The 22,776-nt window shown below is 47.8% G+C and overlaps 1 protein-coding gene across 3 annotated transcripts; it reads right to left on the bottom strand.

Annotated features, from left to right (window-relative positions):
• Positions 1–13,532: 13,532 nt before the first annotated feature.
• TBXT (T-box transcription factor T) lies at positions 13,533–21,760 on the bottom strand. Of its 3 annotated transcripts, none has more exons than XM_032651548.1 (8): positions 21,555–21,760; positions 20,797–21,061; positions 19,906–20,040; positions 19,041–19,102; positions 18,863–18,924; positions 16,860–17,036; positions 15,687–15,816; positions 13,533–13,806 (listed from the first exon to the last, which is right to left on the bottom strand). In XM_032651548.1, the coding sequence occupies exons 1-8, from the start codon at positions 21,758–21,760 to the stop codon at positions 13,533–13,535; spliced, it is 1,311 nt and encodes a 436-aa protein (XP_032507439.1). The 3 variants fall into 3 exon arrangements, with proteins under 3 accessions (XP_032507439.1, XP_032507441.1, XP_032507442.1); XM_032651550.1 differs by having other exon boundaries at positions 16,860–17,033; XM_032651551.1 differs by lacking the exon at positions 16,860–17,036.
• Between the last annotated feature and the right edge of the window lie 1,016 nt (positions 21,761–22,776).

The raw sequence follows: 22,776 nt of genomic DNA, 5'->3' as shown, positions 1-22,776 counted from the left end.
AGTGACTGAAAAGCAACGTAAAGAAGAAACCTTTAAACATCCAGACAAAAAAGACTAAGTCACCTGTCAGAGGAAAGTATCAGACTGGCTCCAGAGTAATTCCGAGAAACGTTCCATCCATCTGGGGAAAACTGTATGCGGGTTTTCTAAGAAAGAATGTGACCGATAAATTTTCTACCAAGCCAAATCGTCACTTAAATATAAAAGGATAGAACAGGAAATATAAATGGATAGTAATAAAAGTAACTGCTAGGGCTTCCCTGGCGGCGCAGTGGTTGAGAGTCCACCTGCCGATGCAGGGGACATGGGTTCGTGCCCCGGTCCGGGAAGATCCCACATGCCGCAGAGCGGCTGGGCCCGTGAGCCATGGCCGCTGAGCCTGCGCGTCCGGAGCCTGTGCTCTGCAGTGGGAGGGGCCGCAGCAGTGAGAGGCCCACGTACCAAAAAAAAAAAAAAAAAAAAAAGTAACTGCTAGAACAAAATACAAACGTCCAGCTTACTAGTAGTACACAAGTAAAACAAAACAACCACAAAAACAAACACAGATCGATTTAGTGGAAAACATGTTTTAAATAAGCAATAAAAATAGTAAATGTAACGTAAAAATCATGACAAAATACTAAAAACATCCTCCATAACAATCAGTGCAATGGAACTAATCTCATTTGTAAAATATAGACTCTCAAATCGAATCAAAGGGCAAAACCTAACATATGCAATACTGAAAAAAATTTAAAAACCACCAAAAACGAAGTACAACTGAGCAAGAAGCTGGTAATGGTCTCACCTGAGAAATGGGACCACCATCTGAAGTGAGACAATGACTTTTTCTTTTCCACAGATGACACTGTATATAAAAGGGTCTCAATTCAGTGTTTGCAAGAACCGGGAAGATACAGCTAATTAATTAAAACAGCAGAACAGAATAACAGGCATTGATGGGACCTACCTGGAAAAGGCATTTAAATTCAAATTATTTTTAAAACTAGGTGACCAAACGAAATGCTTCTGCAGGTCAGACACACAGGACAAGAGTCTCTGATCCTGGTAGTTTTACTCAAAGGAAAAAAAATCTTTACATAAGAGGTAAAGTAAGGAAGTCAAATTACTGTTGGAGTGACGGGGGGCGGGAGAGAGTTCTGAAGGGGTCAGTCTGTGAGGGGCTTGTGGGAGAGCCAGCAGGACCAAGAAGGAGCAGGTCAGGCCGTAGCAGTGGTGGGCTGTGCGGAGGGTGAGCAGAGAGGCTCAGCGTGTAGTCACTGAAGTTCAATTCATGTCTGTCCCATGGCTCTGTGAGCTTCATATTATTACTTCCTTATCTGCCCCCGTGCTTTGCACTTGAAAGAGAGACCACCTAGAGTCACAGAAAATCACCAGCTTTGGAGCTGGATGAGCGTGGATTCAATCCCAACCAATTACTACCCACATTCACAACAGCTATGCTATTTGGCTTCGGCCAAGTACAGTAAGATATGTGAAATGTTGAGGGCAATGCTGCATATCGCAACGTTTATCCTTAGGACCGAGTCAGGCAAAGGCCAGGTCTCAGCCCCGGGTGCTGGCGGTCATTCTCTCTCCACGCCCCAGGCCCCAACTCATCTCCCTCCCACTGCACCTCTGCCCCCACTGTCCTTGGATTCAGAACTGTAAGACTTTCCTTCAACCTAGTAAAGCCTCCAGAACAAGGGCCCACTATTAACTTGTACACAGTTACCTCTGCAAGTCACTCAACCAGCCTGAGGAGCCCTGCAGTCAGAGCTGTTTACCCTCCTGAATAACCACGCGTTCAAGAACACACATGGGCTCTGTCTGCCTCATCTGGAGCGAATGTTCTCACAGTCAGGACTGCAATAGGCAGAGGCGTATATCACCCTCCTCCCCTTGACGTTTTTGATCCACTGCCACCCCACCCACACACAGAAGGACGACTCTACACTGCCAGCCACGTCTAATTAAAAGTTATGGGGCCTAAAAGATGTTTTGGAAACAAATGAGAAATCCATCTTAAAGAATTCTAACTCAAATAGGTAACTAATGAGAACCTGCTGTATAAAAAATATTTTTAAATAAAATTTAAAAATTTTTTTAAAAAAAGAATTCTAACTCAACATGTTCTCGTCCTAAAAGTTGCATCAGAAACTTTTTCATGAGTCGTCGCCACGACGTGAAGAAAATATCCACACCAGTGCCAGATGCACCCTGGGAGAATCTTCTGCCCACCCAACTTTCAGTTAGCGGGACAGAAAGCAACATTTAGACACCCTGGCCGCCTCGTCATCCACAGAAGGTAACTCAGCCACCACTCTGGGACGTGCAGCCACTCTGCTGTACTGATCACCTCGCCCGAGAACACATGGACACCAGGGGTAAAAACCCCTGTGGCTTTACCTACAGGAAGCTAGAAAACCATCTCAGTAAATATGGTTCCATCACATCTTCAGGATTTTTTAAATCTTTTCTGTGACGTTCAATGTTATCCACTGGAACTTGTTTTCAAATGCATTATCCATGGCATTAATTTACCACGATAAAGAAAAGAACTAAACAGATTTCACAATAGTACTTTAAACTTAGACGGTAAGAAATTTTGAACAATTGAGCCAAGTGTCAGCCCGTTTGAAGCATACACTGTCATCCTTAAAGGGTTATGTAGAATGACTTTTAAAATGACTAATCCAACCATCTAAGTTTAACTTAGTTACATTAGGTGAGTTACATTACCACGTCCCATGGTAACTATCTTGTGCCTGCAAGCATCCTGGGCAAGAAGTAGTAGAAAGGTCACGGGCTTTAGAGACAGACACAGACCTGGGTTTCGCTTTCAGCGACCCATTAAGTAAGTAAGCTTGGCCTAGAGTCTGAAAACTCCAAGATGCGGTAGGGTTATAAAAGTAGTTATGTAACCCCTACCCCATCAAAGTTGTTGTGGTGACACATAGCTATGGCAGGGCATTTCACTGTCCAGCATAAGACTGACATGTTGCTTTCCCTTTGCCCTCCTCTGGTTTTCTGTAGTTCACATCTGAATTTGGGAATGTGCTGTATTCTGAGGTCCCAGGGCTCTGCCGTATAAACTGCATGTAGGAACGGCGCTTGCCCCAACGGGTTAGTGTGGAGAGAAAAAGAACACATTACTAGGTATAATTCCTGGTACAGGGTAAGTGAGTCTACAGAGTGAGTGAGTCTGTGAGCTATGATGACGACGCTTTTTCAAGGTTCTGTCTGACTTTTTGAAAGGTTAATATCTGTACTAGAAACAGAAAATGAAACTATGGAAGAGATGCTATGAAAGGAGCAGAAGGTGAGAAGTTAGTAAGGGAAGAACAGAGGGAAAAACCATCCATGTTATGGAAAGCAGCTAATTCCGACCAAGGTAGAAGACATGAGGGGAATAACCATATTCAAAAATAGAATTTATCTTACTATACTCAGTGTTCTTCTCCATAACGGTGTTCATGCAGAAATGAAACAAGATACATGAAACTATTCATTAAGACTAAGGCCATTATGCTAATCTATTCCTTGCAAAACTTACACAGGTATAGTGGACACATTTTCAAAACCCAAAATTGAAGTCCAGAATTAAGTAACACAACAAAACAGTTTATTTCTGGTAGTACAGTAAACTAAAACTTGCAAACAAATAATTCATATTTCATGAGTGCTTACAATGTTTCTAATACAAGATTCTTAAAAATGCAGTCCCTTCTTGCTTTTGAATACTCTCAACATAGCATTCTTTTGAAAACAGCAAAACTAGGTTATTTCTAATTCTAAAATAATTTGTGTGCTCGTTCTTTAATCTCATCTCAATATATCGAATAACAATGTAAAGCATCTCAGAAACACTCTTAGTTCACGAAATACTGTTCTCTGGGTATGTCCCTCAGGGTATTCATTTCCCCTAATATGAAAATACGTGTTAAAAACAAGTCACACGAATGCCAATGGTTTTTATGAGACACTTTATTTAAAAAGTCAGATATAAGTCATGGTTCAACTATAGCTAGTTATCTGTGTCAAAAACGAGCCCTTTAGACACTCTGAAGATGTGCCACTTTCTTCAAAAACATGTACCATTTAACTGGAATACGCACCACCTCCTGGTTTTCAGCCCACCTTCCATCAATCACTCAAACCCAAGGAATTTTCCTCAACGCTGTCTGAACTATGTGTTTTTCCTGATGAGAAAATTCTCCTACATAGGTGAGGAATGGCATTCATTTACACACTGGGCCTCTAAGAGCAGAGCACACACACAAAACTTGGATGGAGATGCAGCCTGCAGTGGGAGATCGGAGCTACGCACCCCCTGTCCCTGCGTGTGCTGGCCTCAGGGTAGCCCCGATTCCTACCAGAGAGACGTCGTAGCTCTGTGTCGGGGGAGTGCTTTCTTGTCTCTGTAAAATGAATCAACAAAAGTGATTTTAACAAAATCTTGGTCTTTGACAGGAAAATAGCATGTCCAAGTATTGCCGTAGAAATGGTGTGTCCACGTTCTGAGGGAAGTTGCCTAAAAGAACGTGATATAGTCAGAAGTACTCTGGAAGCCCTATCTGGGCTGGAGGAGATTATTTGAAGAGCAAGGTCATGAAAGAAATCTGTTCTACACTTCTTGTAATTTTTCAAACCATTTTTGGTCTGTCTTCTAGTATATTATTAAGCAACATTACTAAGTAGAAAATAAGGCAGAATTCTTGCTTCTAGAAAATTAGGCATAAATTCAAAGCAATGAAAAGGGATGAGGATGAAGCTACAATATGTAGTACCATCTGAGAAGGAGCTGGACAAAAGCTTATATAGATGGTGGTATCATTCGTGAAGGACCCGAAAGATACTCCCTTGGCCACCACTATCACTTGTCAACATTTCAACACCTGTGTCATATTGGAAGCTCCATCTCCTAGAGAAGCTTCAGGAATCTGCACATTTTCTTAGCTTACTCAGCCCTCTTTTACTTTGTTTGTTGTTACCACAGAGATTATAAAAGCTGTCTGTAGAGCTTTTCTCAGCCTCCCACACTGGAGGCCTGGAAATGTAGCAGCCCCCCCGAACAAGGCGAAAACATAAGGGTTAAATTCAACGTGGCAAAGACTGTGGAGCAGAGAAAAGAATCTGGGCTCCTGTTAGCAACATGAAGCCTTATCGTAAATCCTGGACTACCCCTCGCCAGTTTCTCATTATGTGATGCAAAAAGAAGGCCCAACTTTACCCAGGACTATTTGGGGCCATGTGGTTTTTGCAAAACTCATACCCTTCTTGGGTATAAATAAATTCTAATCAGAGCTTCAGATCCCATATACATTAAATCAAGTAAAAATATTCGTTGAGCCACGTGGACTTAGAATTTTGGTGGGCTGCAAGGAAGAATCAAGAGTGAAAGGCATGTAGGTATATGCCCCCTACATGCAACCTGCTTTCAGTGGATTTTGGAGCGATACTGCTGCACGGCCCAGTGTTGAGGTACTAAGTTGTACCTAATTGCATGCACACATACCTGCACCTGTTTAGCCAAGGATCTGGTAGAAGCTGGTTTCTATGACGGCTGAAGAGCCCGGTGTGATGGGCTTGACCCAGGAACAAGGTGTTAACTGTCATTTTGTGTGCTGCAGTGAATGTCTCTTTAGGCAGAAGACAGTTGTAAGGGTTTTTCGAATTAGAAAAAAAAGAAAACATTTCCCTAAAAATTCTATTAATCCCTAAGGGACAAACAAAAAAAAAATTTTGGAGCTCCTCTTACAGAGTGAAATACAAAAGTGAGAGGGGCACGCTTTCCCCAAATATGCCAGTCATCTTTTACCTTTGGCACCGCAAGGGTTCCAAGGTAAACCTGGTGGCCCCCAGGCAAGGACAGCTTCAGTGAAAGCCCTCGGTGTTCAGCCAGAGATGTAATATTTGACAAACGGCAGCACACCCAGATTTTTAAAACTACAGGAGTCTCCAGGTGAGGCAGGTACTGTATATAACAGTGCAGGATGTGTCTGTCTGAGTGCACCAGGGAGAGAGGAGTTGTGGCCAAAAGCCAGCTTGCACCCCATGCTGCCCACCCAACGTGGCTGCATCAGTCCAGAGCAGGTCTTCACTCCGATATGACAAGGATTCCATATGGGCTAAAGCCAGCTCTGACGACACCGTTCAGTGGAGAAAGAGCACTGTCCCAAGGACTTGCAAAATTACGAGACGGAAATCTTGAGGAATCCAGAACACTGCCTCAGTGCCTGAGGATGAGAGTCAATAGTAGCTGGGTTACTACTCGGATGAAGCCCCAGAAACTCAGATTACATGGTTAACGTAACCCATGAAAGTCAGACTGCGATACAAATCACTATACATTTAATTACATGCTAAATTATATGCTTCAAAAAGAAGTGCTCAGGAACTTCAGACTTCAATTAGGAATTTAAAAGTCAAGAAGTTAAACTGCAAGTGAGGATATCCAGAGACAGGTTATATTGGAAGGAATAAGTGTGTCATAGAGACAGAAGAGTGACACCACATCATAAGCACAATACATTTTTTCACCTGTCTCCATTAGAGACATGCACGCTCACACACACACGTGCACACACACACACGTGTACACACACACATCTGGGGAACCAGGCAAATTCCTGCTAGTGTAAAGCATGGTCATCTTACACTTTCCTTTCAATAGCTGGCCGGGAAAAAAATCTCATTTTATGTAAAGATGAGCAATGAAAACGTAACCAGCTCAATACCTAGACATTTAAATCTCAAAAAAAAAAAAAAAAAAAAAGTCAGAGGAAAGCATTTGATAGGGGAATAACACATTGACACATCAGGGGAGTTTTTGCTTCTGTTTTGAATAAAAAACAAGTTGCCTGAGACCACTGATTTTAACTTAATAAGAAAAAGGAGATAAGCTACAAAATCACAAAATTTGTTCAGATTTCTGAGGACACAAAGATATGCAAATGAACTAAAGTCTAGAAAGTGACAAGCCATTCACAGAAGGGAAGACACCCAAGAATGCTCGCATCCGTGACAGAATGGCAACACTAGGATGAATCTACCATGGCTGAAGGTAAGAAGAAATAGTCAAATTTTTTACATCTGCACGTGAGCTGGATGGGCTACATAGAATCCTGAGTAGCCGGAGTCTTGAATCAATTCTGCTCCCAACTGCCAGCCATTCTCCATAGGCCTCCACCGAGCACTTCACTGGGCGCTGAGAGCAAAAGCTGATCAGGGAATGAGAGCTGAGAGTGACTCCAGTCAGGTGGGTCTCACCCAGGTACAGGGAATCACTTTCAGAAGGCCAGAGGTGCACAAGAGAGCTGCGAGCATCCCTTCTTAGGTGTCCTGAGACTTTCAAGACTGCAGGGCAACAGCTCAGATGTGAAACAGCTGAGACAGCCCCTGGAACCACGCCAGTGTTCAAATCCCAGGCTCTGCCGACCCATCCATCAAAATATGTAAGCCAGCAGTGAACTGAATCAAAGTGAGACAGCAACAAAACCCACACTGCACTGAATTACAGATCAGACTGGCTCATCCCCTCACTTCAGCCTGACCAAATAAGATCTTGCCTCTGTCTGGAGGTAAATATTATTTACTTTAGTCTCTACTATTCTTTTCTACAAAAATATCCAGCAGAAAATGGAAAATTACAAGACACATGAAAAAGTAAGGAAAACAGACCCATGTTTTTTAAAAAAGGAAATTGTCAATAAACTCAGAAGTTTTAGAGAGTTTTTAAGAGTCAGAGGCTTTTATTTATTTTTTTTCAGAGACTTTTAAATGGCTATGTTAAAAATGCTAAGGAATCCAGTGGGAAAAGATAGCACGTATAAGAGACAGCTAAACTCAGCGGACACGCGAACACGCGAACACTAGAAATGAGAACCAGTATCTACAATGCTAGATGTTAGAAACAAAACAATTAATAATAAAGAATTCATTAGATAAGTTTCATAGTAGATTGGATGCTGCAAAGGAAAGAATCAGTGAATCGAAGACAGGTCAATGAAAGGCATCCTAACTGAATAAAAAGAGAAAAAAGTAGAGAAAAATCAGGCAGGAGCAAACAATATTTGTGGGACAACATCAGACATGCAAATAATTGGAGTCCCAGAGGAAGAGGAGATAATGCAACAGAGGAAACCTATCAAGGGACAATAGCTAAGAACTTCCCAAAATCGGTGAAAAACACTAACTCGTAGATACAAAATCCTCAGCAAACCCTAAGCAGGATTAATGCAGAGAAAAATAAACTTAGGAACGTCGTAGTAAAACTGCTGAAAACAAAAGATAAATAACAGACCTTAAAAGCATCAGAGAAAAAAGGTATAGGTATAGCACAATATATAATAGTCATGTGAATGACGTCCAGCTTCTCACCAGAAAAAGTGGAGGCCAGAAGACAAGGGAATGACCAAAAAACACCCACAGTATATAAACAAACAAACAAACTAGAATTCTATACCTGGTAAAAATATTATTCAATTCGAAAGTGAACTAAAGATAGTCACTGACCAAAACTGAAAGGATTCCTTTCCAGCAAACCCATCCTATGAGAAATGCGAATAGAAATTTCCCAGATGGAACTCCAGATCTGAAGGAAAAGGTGAAGATTACCAGAAAGGGTAAATATTACATCATGCGTTGATGGTTTAAACCAAAAATAATAACCATTTGTAAGAGATATATATATGTATGTGTATATATATATTATAAAGTGATAAAGAAGAATAAAGTTGGAGAGCTTACACTCTTTAAATTCAAGAATTATTATAAAACAAGGTGGTGAGGGGCTTCCCTGGTGGCGCAGTGGTTAAGAATCTGCCTGCCATTGCAGAGGACATGGGCTCAAGCCCTGGTCCGGGAAGATCCCACATGCCGCGGAGCAACTATGCCCGTGCGCCACAACTACTGAGCCTGCGCTCTAGAGCCCGCGAGCCACAACTACTGAAGCCCCCACGCCTAGAGCCCGTGCTCTGCAACAAACGAAGTCACCGCAATAAGAAGCCCGCGCACCACAGCAAAGAGTAGCCCCCGCTTGCCGCAACTAGAGAAAACCCACGCGCAGCAACAAAGACCCAACGCAGCCAAAAAATAATTAATTAATTGAAAAGCAAGACAGTGAAACACTGGTATAAAGATAGGAAAACAGATCACTGGAACAGGATAGAAAGTCAAGCATAGACCCATACCTGTATGGCCAGTTACTCGTTAACCAATGTAGAAGGGAACATTTTTTTTTAACGACCGTAGGTGGAACAACTAGACATCTCCATGGAAAAAAAATGAAAAGTAACCCCCTACCCCATTCCATACTGAGAAAAAAAAAATGTGTGGTACAGAGCAAACCTAAGTATAAAACTAAGAACCACACAAATTCTAGAAAACTTGGAGAATATCTTCACAATTTTGGGTAAAGTAACAAACTCCCTCACCACCTCCGACAGCCATGCCCAGGCCTGGCACATAAGGTGTGTTCAGCACAGACTTGTGAAGGGAGGGAGGGAGGGCCGGGGGTGGGCTGGGCAACAGCAGCGCGTGGAGGTTCGGGGTGACCCACTAACTCGCTGTGGACGCTCTGCAGGCCCATGGGCAGCTCTTACTCTTTCACGGTCCATTCACACCTCAGCATCTTGGTCGCTGCGCCCTATCCCCACCTACACCTCAGCATCCAGTCTCAGGTCCTCGTAAGGCAGGGTAAGCCACGTCTCTGTCGCACGCTGCCTCTTGGGATTCTAACAGCTCACCAGACCTTTCTCCTAGTACTATGGCAGGCACCTCTGTGCACCCCGCTTGACCCTCCGTGGTCCCACGTGATTAGACCAGGGAAGCGCGCCTGACTTGCTTTGCTGGGCCAAGCACACGGGGAGCAAGTAGGGGCTCCACACTCAGATTTCCCGGGAGCATCTCTTATCCCTCCACTCGCTGGCTGTATGACCTGACCTTGGACAAGATATTATACTTCTCTGTACCTCCACCTGCTTTTCTGTGAAAAGAGGAGGGGTTTCTTAGGAGGTCAAAGTGACACAAGCAATGTACTTAGAACAGTGGTAGGAACATAATAAGCACCCAAAATGATAGCTGTTATCCTCTCCCGGGAATTTAAAACTGGGAGCCAGAAGCGATGTGTGTTTGGGTGCGGGAAGCGAGCACCCTCTACCATGTGGATTCTTAGTGGGATCTACTGGGGAGGGGAGTTTGGGAACCTTTATGAGGCCTTAGAATTGAACAATTGCCTTTTCGTTTGATGTCCGGAGGTTTTTACACCTGAGTCAATGAAGATCCTGGTGAGTGGGCCGTAAACCTTTCTTCTAAGTGGAAAAAGGGCAGTAGTGAAAGGTTGGGAAGGGGGACCCTCCACCTCAAGGCCCTTCTCAAGCAGACCGGCTTTAGGAAAGAGGAAATATGGGATTGAGGATCTGGGAAAATGTGTCCATACAAACTTTCACCAGAGAAAGACGCTCTGCAGAGAAAACAGGTGTGGATGCCCCTTTGCAGCCCTTATACCATGGATCGGACGTCTTACACGGCCCCTTTCCATGCATTCAGCCATGGGACATTGCACCTTCTCACATGGAAGTGTCCAGCTGTAGGTTTTGTCTGCTTTACTTGTACTTTTGGTTTTCTCGGGGATTTTGCTATTCCCGTTAATAAATGTCTTTGTAATTACAGTGCTTTCTTGTTTTTATGTTTATTTTTTAAATAAATATTTTATTTATTTTGGGCTGCACGGGGTCTTTGTCGCTGCACGCTGGCTTTCTCTAGTTGCGGTGAGCGGGGGGCTACTCTTCGTTGCGGAGCACGGGCTGTAAGCGCATGGGCTTCAGTAGTTGTGGCACACCAGCTCAGTTGTGGCTTGCGGGGCTCTAGAGCACAGGCTCAGTAGTTGTGGCGCACGGGCTTGGTTGCTCCGCGGCACGTGGCATCTTCCCCGAGCAGGGATCGAACCCGTGTCCCCTGCATTGGCAGGCGGATTCTTAACCACTGCGCCACAAGGGAAGCCCCCTTTCTTGTTTTTAAAGCCAAATTTTAAGAATAATGTTTGCTAACACAGGTCTTCTGTCCGTCCGTGGTAGACAGTAATTACAGGTTAAAATGCAGGGAAGGATAAAAGGGGGGTAAGCTGTCCTCTATCTATTTGTGGCCATCTTCTGCTGTCTCTACTGTCACCCAGGCTCAGATGCAGCGCCCCTCCCAACAACGTGAAATCCTCTTCAGATGCTGTCATTCCAATAACTTCTACTTCTCCTTTCCCTGGTGGCCTCTTTCCCTCCTCTTGTGTGACACAATCCTTTTCCTTTGTATGCTGTTGATGAAAATTCCTGGTATCTTATAGGTTAAGTCTCTTCTTGTATCGATTTCACAGCATTTTTCAATTGGCCGATGGGACAAACTGAGGCCCTGATGTGTGCTCAGGATAAAACAGATCCATTTTAACACCACCCAGTTTTTTCTTTCTCCCCCTTGACAGATAAGGAACTTGAACTTCTGGAGTGGTAGCTAACTTCCCTGGTGTCCCACAGCAAGGGAGGCAAATGGACGCTCATATCCAGGCCTTTTGTACCAAGTTGCAGACTCCTGGTGCCATGCGGCTGCCACTGCCCCACTGCGTAGCTGAAAAGATGCTATTTGGTATATTAAAATATGAACTCCTTGAATTTGAACTCTGGGTCACCTTTAGAAACTCCACCATGTCAAAGCCCTAAGTAGAAGGTCCCTGGGGTCAGGACTGTGTGACTCCGTCTCCCCGCAGACCCCAGCGTGGGGCAGGGCCACGTCCCCCGGCGGTGCTCCTGGGAACAGCTCCTCAATAAGCCGCAGCATCCGAGGCTCAGTGGACCCAGGCTCCTCTTGGTCTACAGGTCAGTCATTGCTCATTAGCGCTCTGTAAGGCCCGGGAAGGGACGGGGGCTGAGGAAGGTCCTCGGAATATAGTCCCAGCCTTCAGAGAGCAGTCAGGGTGATGGAGGAGACAGACAAGCTTCCTGGGAAACACCTGCACTACAGGATCCCGGGATCGCAGCGTGTACCATCCACCCCTCACCTCCTTCCCTAAGGCCCCTCACCCTTCTCCAGTAGACCTTACGCCTGGGACCAGACCACTGAGGCCAGTTTACTTCCCAGTCCTACTTGGGCACTGGTTTTTTTAAAAATATTCTTCCAATACTTTTATATCAGGAAATCTTCTGATCTGGGGTATTTCTACGAGTTGCAATAAAACCTAGTAGGAATAAACCCCAGAAAAACTTTAAGTGGCAAACCGTTTACAAGAAGCACGTCCCACTTGGAAAGCAGGCACACACACAGTAAAAATACAGCCCTTTGCACTTTCATTCTAAGTTAGAAAGCAGAGGGTTCAGAATATCAAGCTTGAACCAGTAGGATTAAAGTAAGGATTCTGCCACTAGATGGAGAAATTGCTCCAGTCTAGCACAAGCGCGGTTCTGGCTCACTGCTGGGAAATCTTACCTGCAGGAAAGATATTTACAGGTGCCATATTGTTTAAATGACTGTGGCAACTACACCTTAAATTTATAAGCTGTAACATTTTGTCAATTCATTTTATGTATTTTTGCTTGAATGGGGTAGACATCCCATATTAATCTTTATGGCATCTGTATGTTCTACATTCTGCCATTACCATATTCATGATTCAGTGCCGACTATTTAACTCTCTCGAAAATCTTTTAACATTGTTTGCATTTTGTGGCGCTTAGCATTGAGGAAATAAATACACGCAAATTTCACTTCCAGTCCTGCAACTGATTAGGTCAAATATTAAACTCTGGAACAGATTGAAAGCGCTTCTCCAGGACAGTCTTAACCGCCAGCTATAACGAACAGCAAAATCTCATTCCGAAAGAGAAGTCTGAACAATAACTAGACCAACCAAATTTTGCACATTGCCTTTATTGTGCAGAAAATGCTTTCTGCTGATTGTCTTTGGCTACATTATCAGGAGAAAAATATAAACAGTTGTAGGTTTAACAGCACAAGAGATTAGCTACATATGCGTAAAATAAACACATTCTAGTGGGCAGAGCTGGACATTTCCATTTTGACTACAATCTGCTGTCCTCAACTATGATTTAATTGTCTTTCACAGCTCAGCTCCAACTGTGACCCCTGCCGCAAACGGGACCTGAAGGCTACTGGAAAGCAACAGGGAAGAGAATTAAAAGTGTGCTTTTTATCTCACTAGAGTAGGACCAGTGGAGTTTACATATGGATGTGCCAGAGTCACCTACGTGCTGTACGAGAAACAAAATTTCTGCATGCTAGCAAGTCATTTTTACTGTGAATCACGGCGAGTTAGACCAACTGCATTGCTTGCACACTTGAAGTCACCTGCAGCACACGAGGACCCGGGACGGCACTGCCACCACCGAGGGTGAACAAAGGTGGTGTCAGTGCGGCTCTCGAACGAACGTGTATTCTCCTCTTATTTATTTTAAGGCCTTATTCCCTTCCCCCTCCCCGTGAGCCTACCAATCAAGCCAAGACTTGCTGCCACGAGAAAGTCATTGCATCTTTAAGACACAGGCTCCGGCTCACATGGACGGAGGTGACACGGGCGTCCATGAGGCTAGGAGGCGGGCCTGGGCGGAGGCATCGTACTGGCTGTCAGCAATATCTGTGGCCGAGGAGGCCCCTTCGTACAGTGGGGATCCCGAGGAGGAGGGAGCGGAGACTGGATGGGCGAGAGAGGCAGAGTGGGCAGAAGAGCCTCGAAAGAACTGGGCTCCCAGCCCGTTGGATATCCCTGCCGCCTGGGCACCGGGGGTGATGGTGCCGCTGCTCACGGACCACAGGCTGGGGTACTGACTGAAATGGAAAAATGGAAAAACAGACAAGTCAGAGACCTGGGAAGGGGCTCCAGATCAGCTGCAGGAGGGGAAAACAAGCCCCCCAAATCCCACTCCTGGTAAGTGGGTTATATGGCAGCTTTCTTTCAAACGGGCCACTTCCTCTGTGTTACTAAAGCACACTCTGACGTGCATAGAAGTTATTGTCTCACGTATTAACAATGAACAAAATCATCAGGACAAAATCAATAGTCACAAAGGCTGCTGACGTAGACATAGCTCCTGGCAGAGCAAAACACTCCAGCTTTGCTCACGTTCAGAATCCAAAATTCTCACATATACTGAATCAGATGTTTCAGAGGATGTGTTTAAGTATCTGTTAACTAGCACGCCCCCCTCCCTGCAGTGATTCCTTCGAGGGAGACCACAGGCTTCTCAAACACCGAGTGGTGAGCATCCAGTGGATGCTGTACGGGCAGCACGTCTCAGCACGCGTTAGTTAGCCTGACCCACGGCAGAAAGAAGTGCACCAGCAGTGAGACCCGGAAGCAAACCCCAATTAATTAGCTTTATCACGTTAGGCTTGTTCTGTGACCACCTCTGAGGCTCTGTTTCCCCATCTCTGAAAGAAGGAATTGGAAATGGGTATGAAACCCCCAGTCTGGGAACACAGGCTTGCAGAGCATTACATTAGGCTACAATTTTGTTTCAGGAAAATGTCTCTCTCTTATAGTAGAATCCTTTTATAAATGAATAATGAGACTGTACGCTGTCACGGGCTATACAGTTCACCAAGCCATGTCCTGCACTTCAGATGCATTTGAACGTGCAAACAGGCCTGAGTTAAGTGAGGTAGGTTACCATCCCCATTTTACAGATGCAGAGAAACAAGGCTCCAAGATACAGTGACAACGTCTAACATCCTCGGGGCTGGCGGGGGGGGCCCTTTGTAACCTACAGATCATCCAATTTACAGCAGTTTTCTAGATGCCTTCAGAGCCTTGGAAGAGCCCACGGATTATGTATTGCTTGCTTTACTTTTAACAGTAGACAATTCGATTCTTATTTTAAAGGAATTGTTTCCTAAAAATAAAGAATTAAGATCTTAGGCAAATAGCGATATTCTATACACAGAAACTGTTCTGCTTTTGAGGTCAAGATGCCTTGTCTACAGACTCAGTCTGCTGTAAGCCAACTTGTCCAATCATTTAATACCTTTGAGCCCATTTCCTCATTAGAAAATGTGGACTGACCTCTAGCTTTGTTATTTTAGTTCTCTATTGTAATAATCCTATGAAGAAATGCACTACATTTACCGACCGGCTTGATTTCTTTAAGCCAGTCTCCCTCTATATAATTTTCGAGTTAAGAAAATAGTCATCATTCTTTACAAGTTACCCAGCATATACGTTAAGAACATTGATTCTATATCCACAGAAATCCAACAAAGTTATTTCCTTAATTTAAATCCGCCTGTCAAAGAAGGTTCTGGAAACATTTCTGCAAAATTCACCTACTGACCCCAATAACCCTGTAAAGACAGGCTGAGGCTGGGGTTATTTAGTGCCCTTTTCTTGAAGAAACAAGGCTCAAGAGACTTGTCCATCACAAGAACTAGTAAACAGCAAAGCCAGGATAGGGTTCCTGGTTCCCTTGCATCACAGCCCAGCTCCCATCCAGCCTGAGGGAACAACTGGCCTTCCCAGAGAACAGGCTGAAGCAGGAACTCACAGCATTCATGTAACCTGGGGCCCCCGGACACACCTGGCTAAACGGTCAAGTTATAAACAAAAACCCAACACCCATAAGTGAAGGGCAGAATAGAGGCCAGTGAATGAGATGGCATGAAGTCATAGGCACTCCCAGGACAGTTTGCATCATTCCCCAGACATACGTTACCTAGAGCCCGTAGGAGAACCAGCATTCGGACTCATGGGGAGCACGCTGGTGTGGGCAGGCATTCCAAGGCTGGACCAATTGTCGTGGGACGGGAGCATGGACAAACACGCAGATGAACTGTCAGAATACGCTACGGGACGTAAGAAAGTGTCATTACTGACGGGATCTTCCGAGAGTGACAAAGTGCATTGAAATACTACCAATAGCTGGAGCTACCCAACGTTGAAAACAAAATGTGCGCGATATTAAGTAGAGAAAACAGTCCACTAGCCTGCTAAACTGGTCATCAGAGGCTAATACTTATTGTCCAATGTATATATTTGAATATATTCCAGTACCCAGGCTTTTTCTCTATCATTAGGTCAACAGCTGCCCTGTAGAGATGGAATCCTACAATCACATGATTGAGGACTAATTACCTTTAAAAATAAAATCAATGCAATTTTATCCTGCCTCTTCCCCGAAGGGTTATTTCTTAAGAATTAAAAGGGCTTTAGAAACCAGGCAAAATTTAAAATATGATCTTCTAGCCTCTGGTTGGACAACTATTTCCTCCCCAAATAAGCTCCTTCCATTTCAAATCAGCTTGAATTGCTTCATTGTTTTATGGTGTTCATTCGCTTTTTCCCTCCTTTTGGAGCCAGACAAAATGAAGTCTGGGCATCCATGGTGTTAGAGAGAACTAGGTCCAGGGATCTTCATGGTCTGGCCCGCTGATCACAAGACTCAAGCCTGCGCCAGGGTCGCCTAGGGGCTTGTTAAACCACAAAGTGCTGGGCCCACCCCTAGAGCTTCTGATTCTGTAAATCTGGGGGCTTTTCAGATGATACTGGGGCTGCTGACCCGGGTACCATACTTGGAGAAACACACGTGTGTCAGTCAAGCTAGTAACTCGAGTGCTTGGCTGGCCCGACATCATCACTTTCGAAGGGTTCATAAAATATCCAAACCTGGGCGCCTAGACATGGGCCCACAGTCCTGGAGCAAGAACGCTGGAGCAACAAAGGCCACATCCAGCCCCAAAGGCCCCCTGGACTGGACGTCTCTGTGGTCGAGCCAGCAGTAACACGGACATGAAAGGGAAAGGCTCTGGAGCCCTGCAGACTGCCTTTCCCTTTCCAGAGGTCTTCCGGCCGCCCCCAAAGCCCGGGCCTGCTTCCGCTCAGGACTTACTTGGAGAATTGTTCCGATGTGCGTAAGGGCTGGGGTAGGGGGCTGGGCGGTGGTTCCTCAGGGCCGGGTACCTTTCACAGCCGTGCGTGGAGGGAAGAGAGAGGGGGCCTCCAAACTGAGGGTGAGGGGTGGCAGGTGGACACAGGGTGCTGGTTCCAGGAATCAACCACCCCCCTGCTGTGAGAGAAGAATGCTGAGTGCCTGACTTTTGCACCATTTCCATTATTTAAAGGACAGGAGGGGAAGCCCCCAGAGGTCCAGTGGTTAGGGCTCCGAACTCACTGCCCAGGACCAGGTTCACCCTGGTCAGGGAACTAAGATCCCACAGGCTGAGCGGCATGGCCCCCAAAAACCCCAAAACACACAAACAAACAAAAACTACCAAAAGACGGGAGGGCAGAGGCCAGGAAGTGGCAGGTCTTTTGCTCGGGATTCGTGAACACCGAGGGCCCAGCGGAGTCTTCAGGTGCCTCAGGCTGGCCAAGGTTTCTAAGCCCACAGGACAGCCGAAACCCTGGGAGACTGACCCCGACCTCAGCCAAGCCTGAAGCCTCCAAAACACCCCCAGAATCCTCCCAGCCTCTTACGGGATGTTCCGTTCCCCCAAGCAGGTTAGCTTTCAGGGCCTACCTTCTGAGCTTGAATATAATGTAAAAACAGACAGAATTCAGACTCAGAGCCAGGCGCATTCAGGACACACAGGGCGAGCCGTGCAGCGGAGGCCCTCATCCCCCTCGTCCCACCCCACAGCGTCGCACGGAGGGGCTACTGTCCTGGCTGGAGGGGCACCCATGTTCTGCTCACCTTTCTCCTGCTTTAGGCCCACACTCTCCCCGCCTTACACATCAATCAGAAAATCGTTCCAACATTGCCCTGCCCTCCTTTAAAACTCCAATTTCTTCTCCATTTCCTTTTTAACTTTAAAAAAGAAATCAGAAAAACAATGCACTAGGAGGACGACAACTCTGGCTCCAATTCCCAAACTACAAACAATTCTTCAGACAACATTCAAATGAGGGGAAGGTCCAGATGTGGCCACAAAGTTTGGGCTCCATCACTTGCCAAAGAAGTTGTTCATATTCTGCTCTATGACGCGGCAGCCCAAGTGAGCCACTTAGGAGAGCTGTTTGTTAAATTAGTCCATAAGATGACAAGAAGGGAGGGAGGGAGGGAGGGGGGAAGGAGGGGGGGAAGGAGGGGGGAAGGAGCGGGGAAGGAGGGGGGAAGGAGCGGGGAAGGAGGGGGGAGGGAGGAAGAAAGAAATAGAAAAAGAAAGAAACACACGCAGTTTGAGGAGGGTGCCATGCTGGTTCGTCCAGACTCCTGAAATGGGCAGCAAACACTAACTTTCCTCTCTCAGGGTCCCCTCCCTGCGTGGAGAGGAGGGCTAGACACAGCCCTTCCTCCTAACAGGCTCTGCTGCAGACGGCATCACTTCGCTGGCTCATGGAACTCCTAAAGGAAGCTAGACTTAAAGCAGACTTTCCCATCTTACGCCCCACTGCTTCCAGCATGAGCTGATGGGCCATTCCCAGAACTGAAGCAGGCTAAGGGGAAAACCACACGTGATCACAAGCATCGTCCCAAACATGGTCCTCCAGTTTTCAGTCATTAACAAAAAGAGAAACCATCTCAAAGTGGATACGAGCCGGGCTCTCCTCCTGTCCAACACAGCAGGGTGTAAACACCCATCCAGGCTATGGTTGGAGCTGCCTTGAAGCACAGCAAAAGAACCCCAGTGAATTCTCCCCAGGCTTCTCTGTCAGGAGTCCTGTGGGCTGGGGGAGCATCCGCAAGCCCAGATGGAGCAGAGGCTGAGGGCCAGTAGGTTGAGGACCATTCGTAACAGCATCAACACACAGGGCCAGGTGCCTCGCACAGCAAAGGGCAATGTGCTCCCCAAGTGCACCCAGAAGCTCTGTCTGCTCCATCCCCAGCTTCCAGCTCCCCGCAGGCTAGCCCCTGAAACGAGGTACATCTGGCCAGAGCGCAACAAACCGTACATGGGGAGTGCCCAGACTGCTGGCTGTCTCCAGGGTCTTCCATCACGTCCTTGTGATGGCTTCTGCCAAAGAAGTGCAGCGAATTGTCAAGGAGGACATTCAGAACACAGTATTTGCAGCAATAGTTCATCTTTCTGCACACTTCTTTGCTCAAAGGGTATAGTTAGAATTCTCTCACCTTTCCTTTGCATCAAGGAAAGCTTTTGCAAATGGATTGTATTTAATTTTAAGAGCTGTGATCTGAAAAACAAGAAGTTGCGTTTACTAGTACGTTGTTCATTCACCAGAGGATTTAATTGGGCACCAAGAAATCAGGGACCACCAGCACCCCCTCTAAATATCCGAATATAATCAGATTTATTTCCCGGTATGTCTTTCTATTTGGACCTGAGGTAGCCGAGGAATCATGTTTTATAAAGAAGAGCACAGTTACGGAAAGCTTTTAGAGGCTGACTTTCCGAGTGGAATTCACAATACGTTTAACCTCTTGCTGACCATATGCTGTGTGTATCAACCAGACAAACAGGGTCCGCTTGGGAATAGTGACTGGTTCTAGCTGGCAGTCAACACCCAGCGACACCTTGACCAGCTAATCACAAACCGCCTACACTTTGGGGTCAGACTCCGATATGGATTTACAGGCACTGAACTGTATTCTGTATCTAGGTGACTCTTCACACCACAGATTTGGAGGGATGCCCCCAACCCTTTTAGGAAGATTCCCAGAGTAAGGAGAGCCCCCCCCTTTCTCTGAAGTCCTGTTCTTAAATTCTTACAGTCCTTTAACCTAAATGTTTTATTCATCTTTTCATTTTGAGCCTTTAGTAGTGGACACTTTTATGGAAAACTAAAGGGGAAAGTGCTTGAATGACCACTTATTTTAAAACTTTTCTCCCGCTGTTCCAATTTTATAGTTACGGTAAATTACTTGAAAGGGCACTAATTATCAGTCTAAAAGTACAATAATCACACAGGCTCCTGGCATTCCCGGGAACCTCCCGCAGAGCATTCGCCAGACCGATGGCTGCCCGCGCCCCTCTCACCTCTTCATTCTGATAAGCGGTCACCGCTATGAACTGGGTCTCCGGGAAGCAGTGGCTGGTGATCATGCGCTGCGGGCCCCCAACTCTCACGATGTGGATTCGAGGCTCATACTTATGTAAGGAGTTCAACATGATCTGAGAGACATAAACACGGGAATGGTGATCATCAAAGTCCTACCGTTAAGACGAGAAAACATCCATTTGTCCTGCTGAGGAGGAGAAAAATACATCCAAGATGCAGAAAATCCTGCAGCTCGCAGGAAAACGTCTTTCCTGTTGAAGTTGGTAGGTTTCCCATTGGGTGCTGCTCTCACCACTAGTTTGGAAAAGGGATGTGACATGCTGCACGCCATTGAAGGCAATGAATGCCCATCACGAAATGCTTTGACCCGGTAAAGTTCTAAGGCTTCCAGGGCAACTGCAGACAGCTTTAAATGCCTGAGCGAGATCGCAGCTTACGGGAACACCGGGTCTCCCAGTAACAATCCCCAAGTAAAGACGTTCTGTAGAAAAGAACAGATTTACAAGTTTGTTCAGACTCCACGCAGTAAATATGTGGACGCATTCAGCGCTAAAGCGACCGTTTACCATCAAGACTGGTATTTTCTCTACCCCTAGGAAAGTTGAGGGCTAGGACGCAAAAGTTCCCCCAAACTTGAGATCTGCCTGAGCGTTCAAAGGGGAGGCTTTGAGCCCTCTCCCCGCTCTCCAGGCCTTGGTGTTACCGTCGTCAGTTTACTATAAACAACACTGCAGGCTGAACCGAGGAAGGCAGATGTCATCTCCGTGCGCGCAGCGCCCTTGCAAGGCTCCCCGGGGACAAGGTGCAGACTCTCGGGGGCCCCTCCTCGCGTCGTCCGCCGCCCCGTCCCCGCACCCCATCACACCTACCTGGCCCCCTCCATTGAGCTTGTTGGTGAGCTTGACTTTGCTGAAGGAGACCGGCGCCTTCATCCAGTGCGCCCCGAAGTTGGGCGAGTCGGGATGGATGTAGACGCAGCTGGGCGCCTGCGGCTCAGGCTTGCCCCCTGGCACCCACTCCCCGTTCACGTACTTCCAGCGGTGGTTGTCGGCCGCCACGAAGTCCAGCAGGAAGGAGTACATGGCGTTGGGGTCCAGGCCAGACACGTTCACCTTCAGCACCGGGAACATCCTCCTGGAAAGGAAGGAGCGCAGCTGGAGGACCCCGGATCTGACCCGTTAGAACGAAGAAGCCAGGGGCATCTGCATTTGGAGCAAAGAGGAGCCCCCTTGGGAACTTACAAAGGGGACGCCCGAGCGCCCCCCTTCCCAGGACTCTCCTAGATCCACAGGAGCCCTCCTCACTACCCTCACCGCCCCCCCCCCCCCCGGCCTCTAGAGGCAGGGCGAGGACCTGGCAGAGGGTTGCAGCACCCGGGTCCAGCCCGCGGGGCGAGCGTGGGCGAGGCGCGGCTCGGGGGAGTCCCCCGGGAGACCCTCATGCCCAGAAGTGAGGATTACGCGAAGAAGTCCCAGAGGGACAATTAGGGGCCACAAGGGTCTGTCCCCCGGTCTGAGCGGAAATGAGCAAAAAGACCGGGAGAAAGTGTTGGAAGGTAAGGAACTTTGCAGCCCGGCTGCCCGGCCCGCCCGAGTGCGTGGCACACGCCGGGTTGGTGCGCGCCTACCTGCCGTTCTTGGTCACGATCATCTCGTTGGTGAGCTCCTTGAAGCGCAGCCACAGCTCGCTCTCCTCCAGGCCCACGCGCAGCTCGCGTTCCGTGGGGTCGCCCTTCTCGCTGCCCGCCTGCAACTCGCTCTCCACGGCGCTCAGCAGGTGGTCCACTCGGTACTGCAGGCTCTTCCCCGCGCCGTCGGTGCCGGGGGAGCTCATCCTCCCGCCTGACCCTCCCCACCGCCCCCCGAAGCCCCGACTTGCTACCCGAAAGCCACCTTCGCCCCAGTAGGCGGCCGCTCTTCCAGGAAGAGGGGCCGCTCGGGCCAAGACCTGCGACGGCGCCCGGGTGCCAGCACAGACCTGGGAGGAGGGCGAGGATAGAGATCCGGGGGGGAGGGGCGGGGGAAAGGGGTGGGGGGAAGGTTATTCCACTTGAACTCCCGCAAGGAGCTACTGGAGGAGGTCTCCGGGGAGAGAAAATCGCCCCTCGGCATAAATAGAGCCTCGAGAGCCGCCGAGGGGGCGCGGCGGATTGGGCCGCGCGCCCTTTGAAGTGCCAGGGCCGCTGCCCATTGGCCGCGAGCGGCCATATCAGACTCAGCCGGGCGCGCCGCGGAGGCGGGGGGCCAACAATGGGCTCCCGCGCCTGCCTTCTGTAAATCCGGAGCCAGGCCCCGCGAGCCCCGGCCCAGCGCCTACACCTCCGCCCTCTTCCAAATGTTTGCACCTCCATCAAAGCGGCCGGGCTGGCCCCGAAGGCCGGGAGGGGATGGGGGACGGACGGGGTGGGGATGGACGGGCAGGGCTCCCGAGCTCGCCCCGCACGCACCTCGCCGAGGAGTTGCCCGGCTGCCCGCGAAGCTCCACAACTCTCGCGCGCGGGGCCCTCCAATTTCTCTCTCTCTCTCTCTGTCTCTCAGCGCACCCAGGACCCCGCAGGTGTGCCAGCCAGGAGTCGCACGGCGGTCTCACCTGCGCCCGAGCCTGTGTGCGTCCCTCGCCAGCGACCATCGCGCACAGCCACGCTTAAGGGCGCGCCCTGTGCCTAGCCCGGGTCGGGCTGGTCTCCGCTCCTCCGAAGGCTCAGTCCGCCACCGAGCCCGGTCCCGTCCCGACACGTCCCTCGGCCCGCGGCGCTTCAGGTGACTCCGCTAACACCCACGACCATGGATCACCCCACCCGGCGTCCCCTGTTCTCCGCAGCCCTCACCTGTCTGGAAAGGGAGGGCCCA

Source organism: Phocoena sinus, chromosome 12, assembly GCF_008692025.1.
Source record: "Phocoena sinus isolate mPhoSin1 chromosome 12, mPhoSin1.pri, whole genome shotgun sequence".
Taxonomy (NCBI): Eukaryota; Metazoa; Chordata; class Mammalia; order Artiodactyla; family Phocoenidae; genus Phocoena; species Phocoena sinus.
This window is presented reverse-complemented; position numbering and strand designations above follow the sequence as displayed.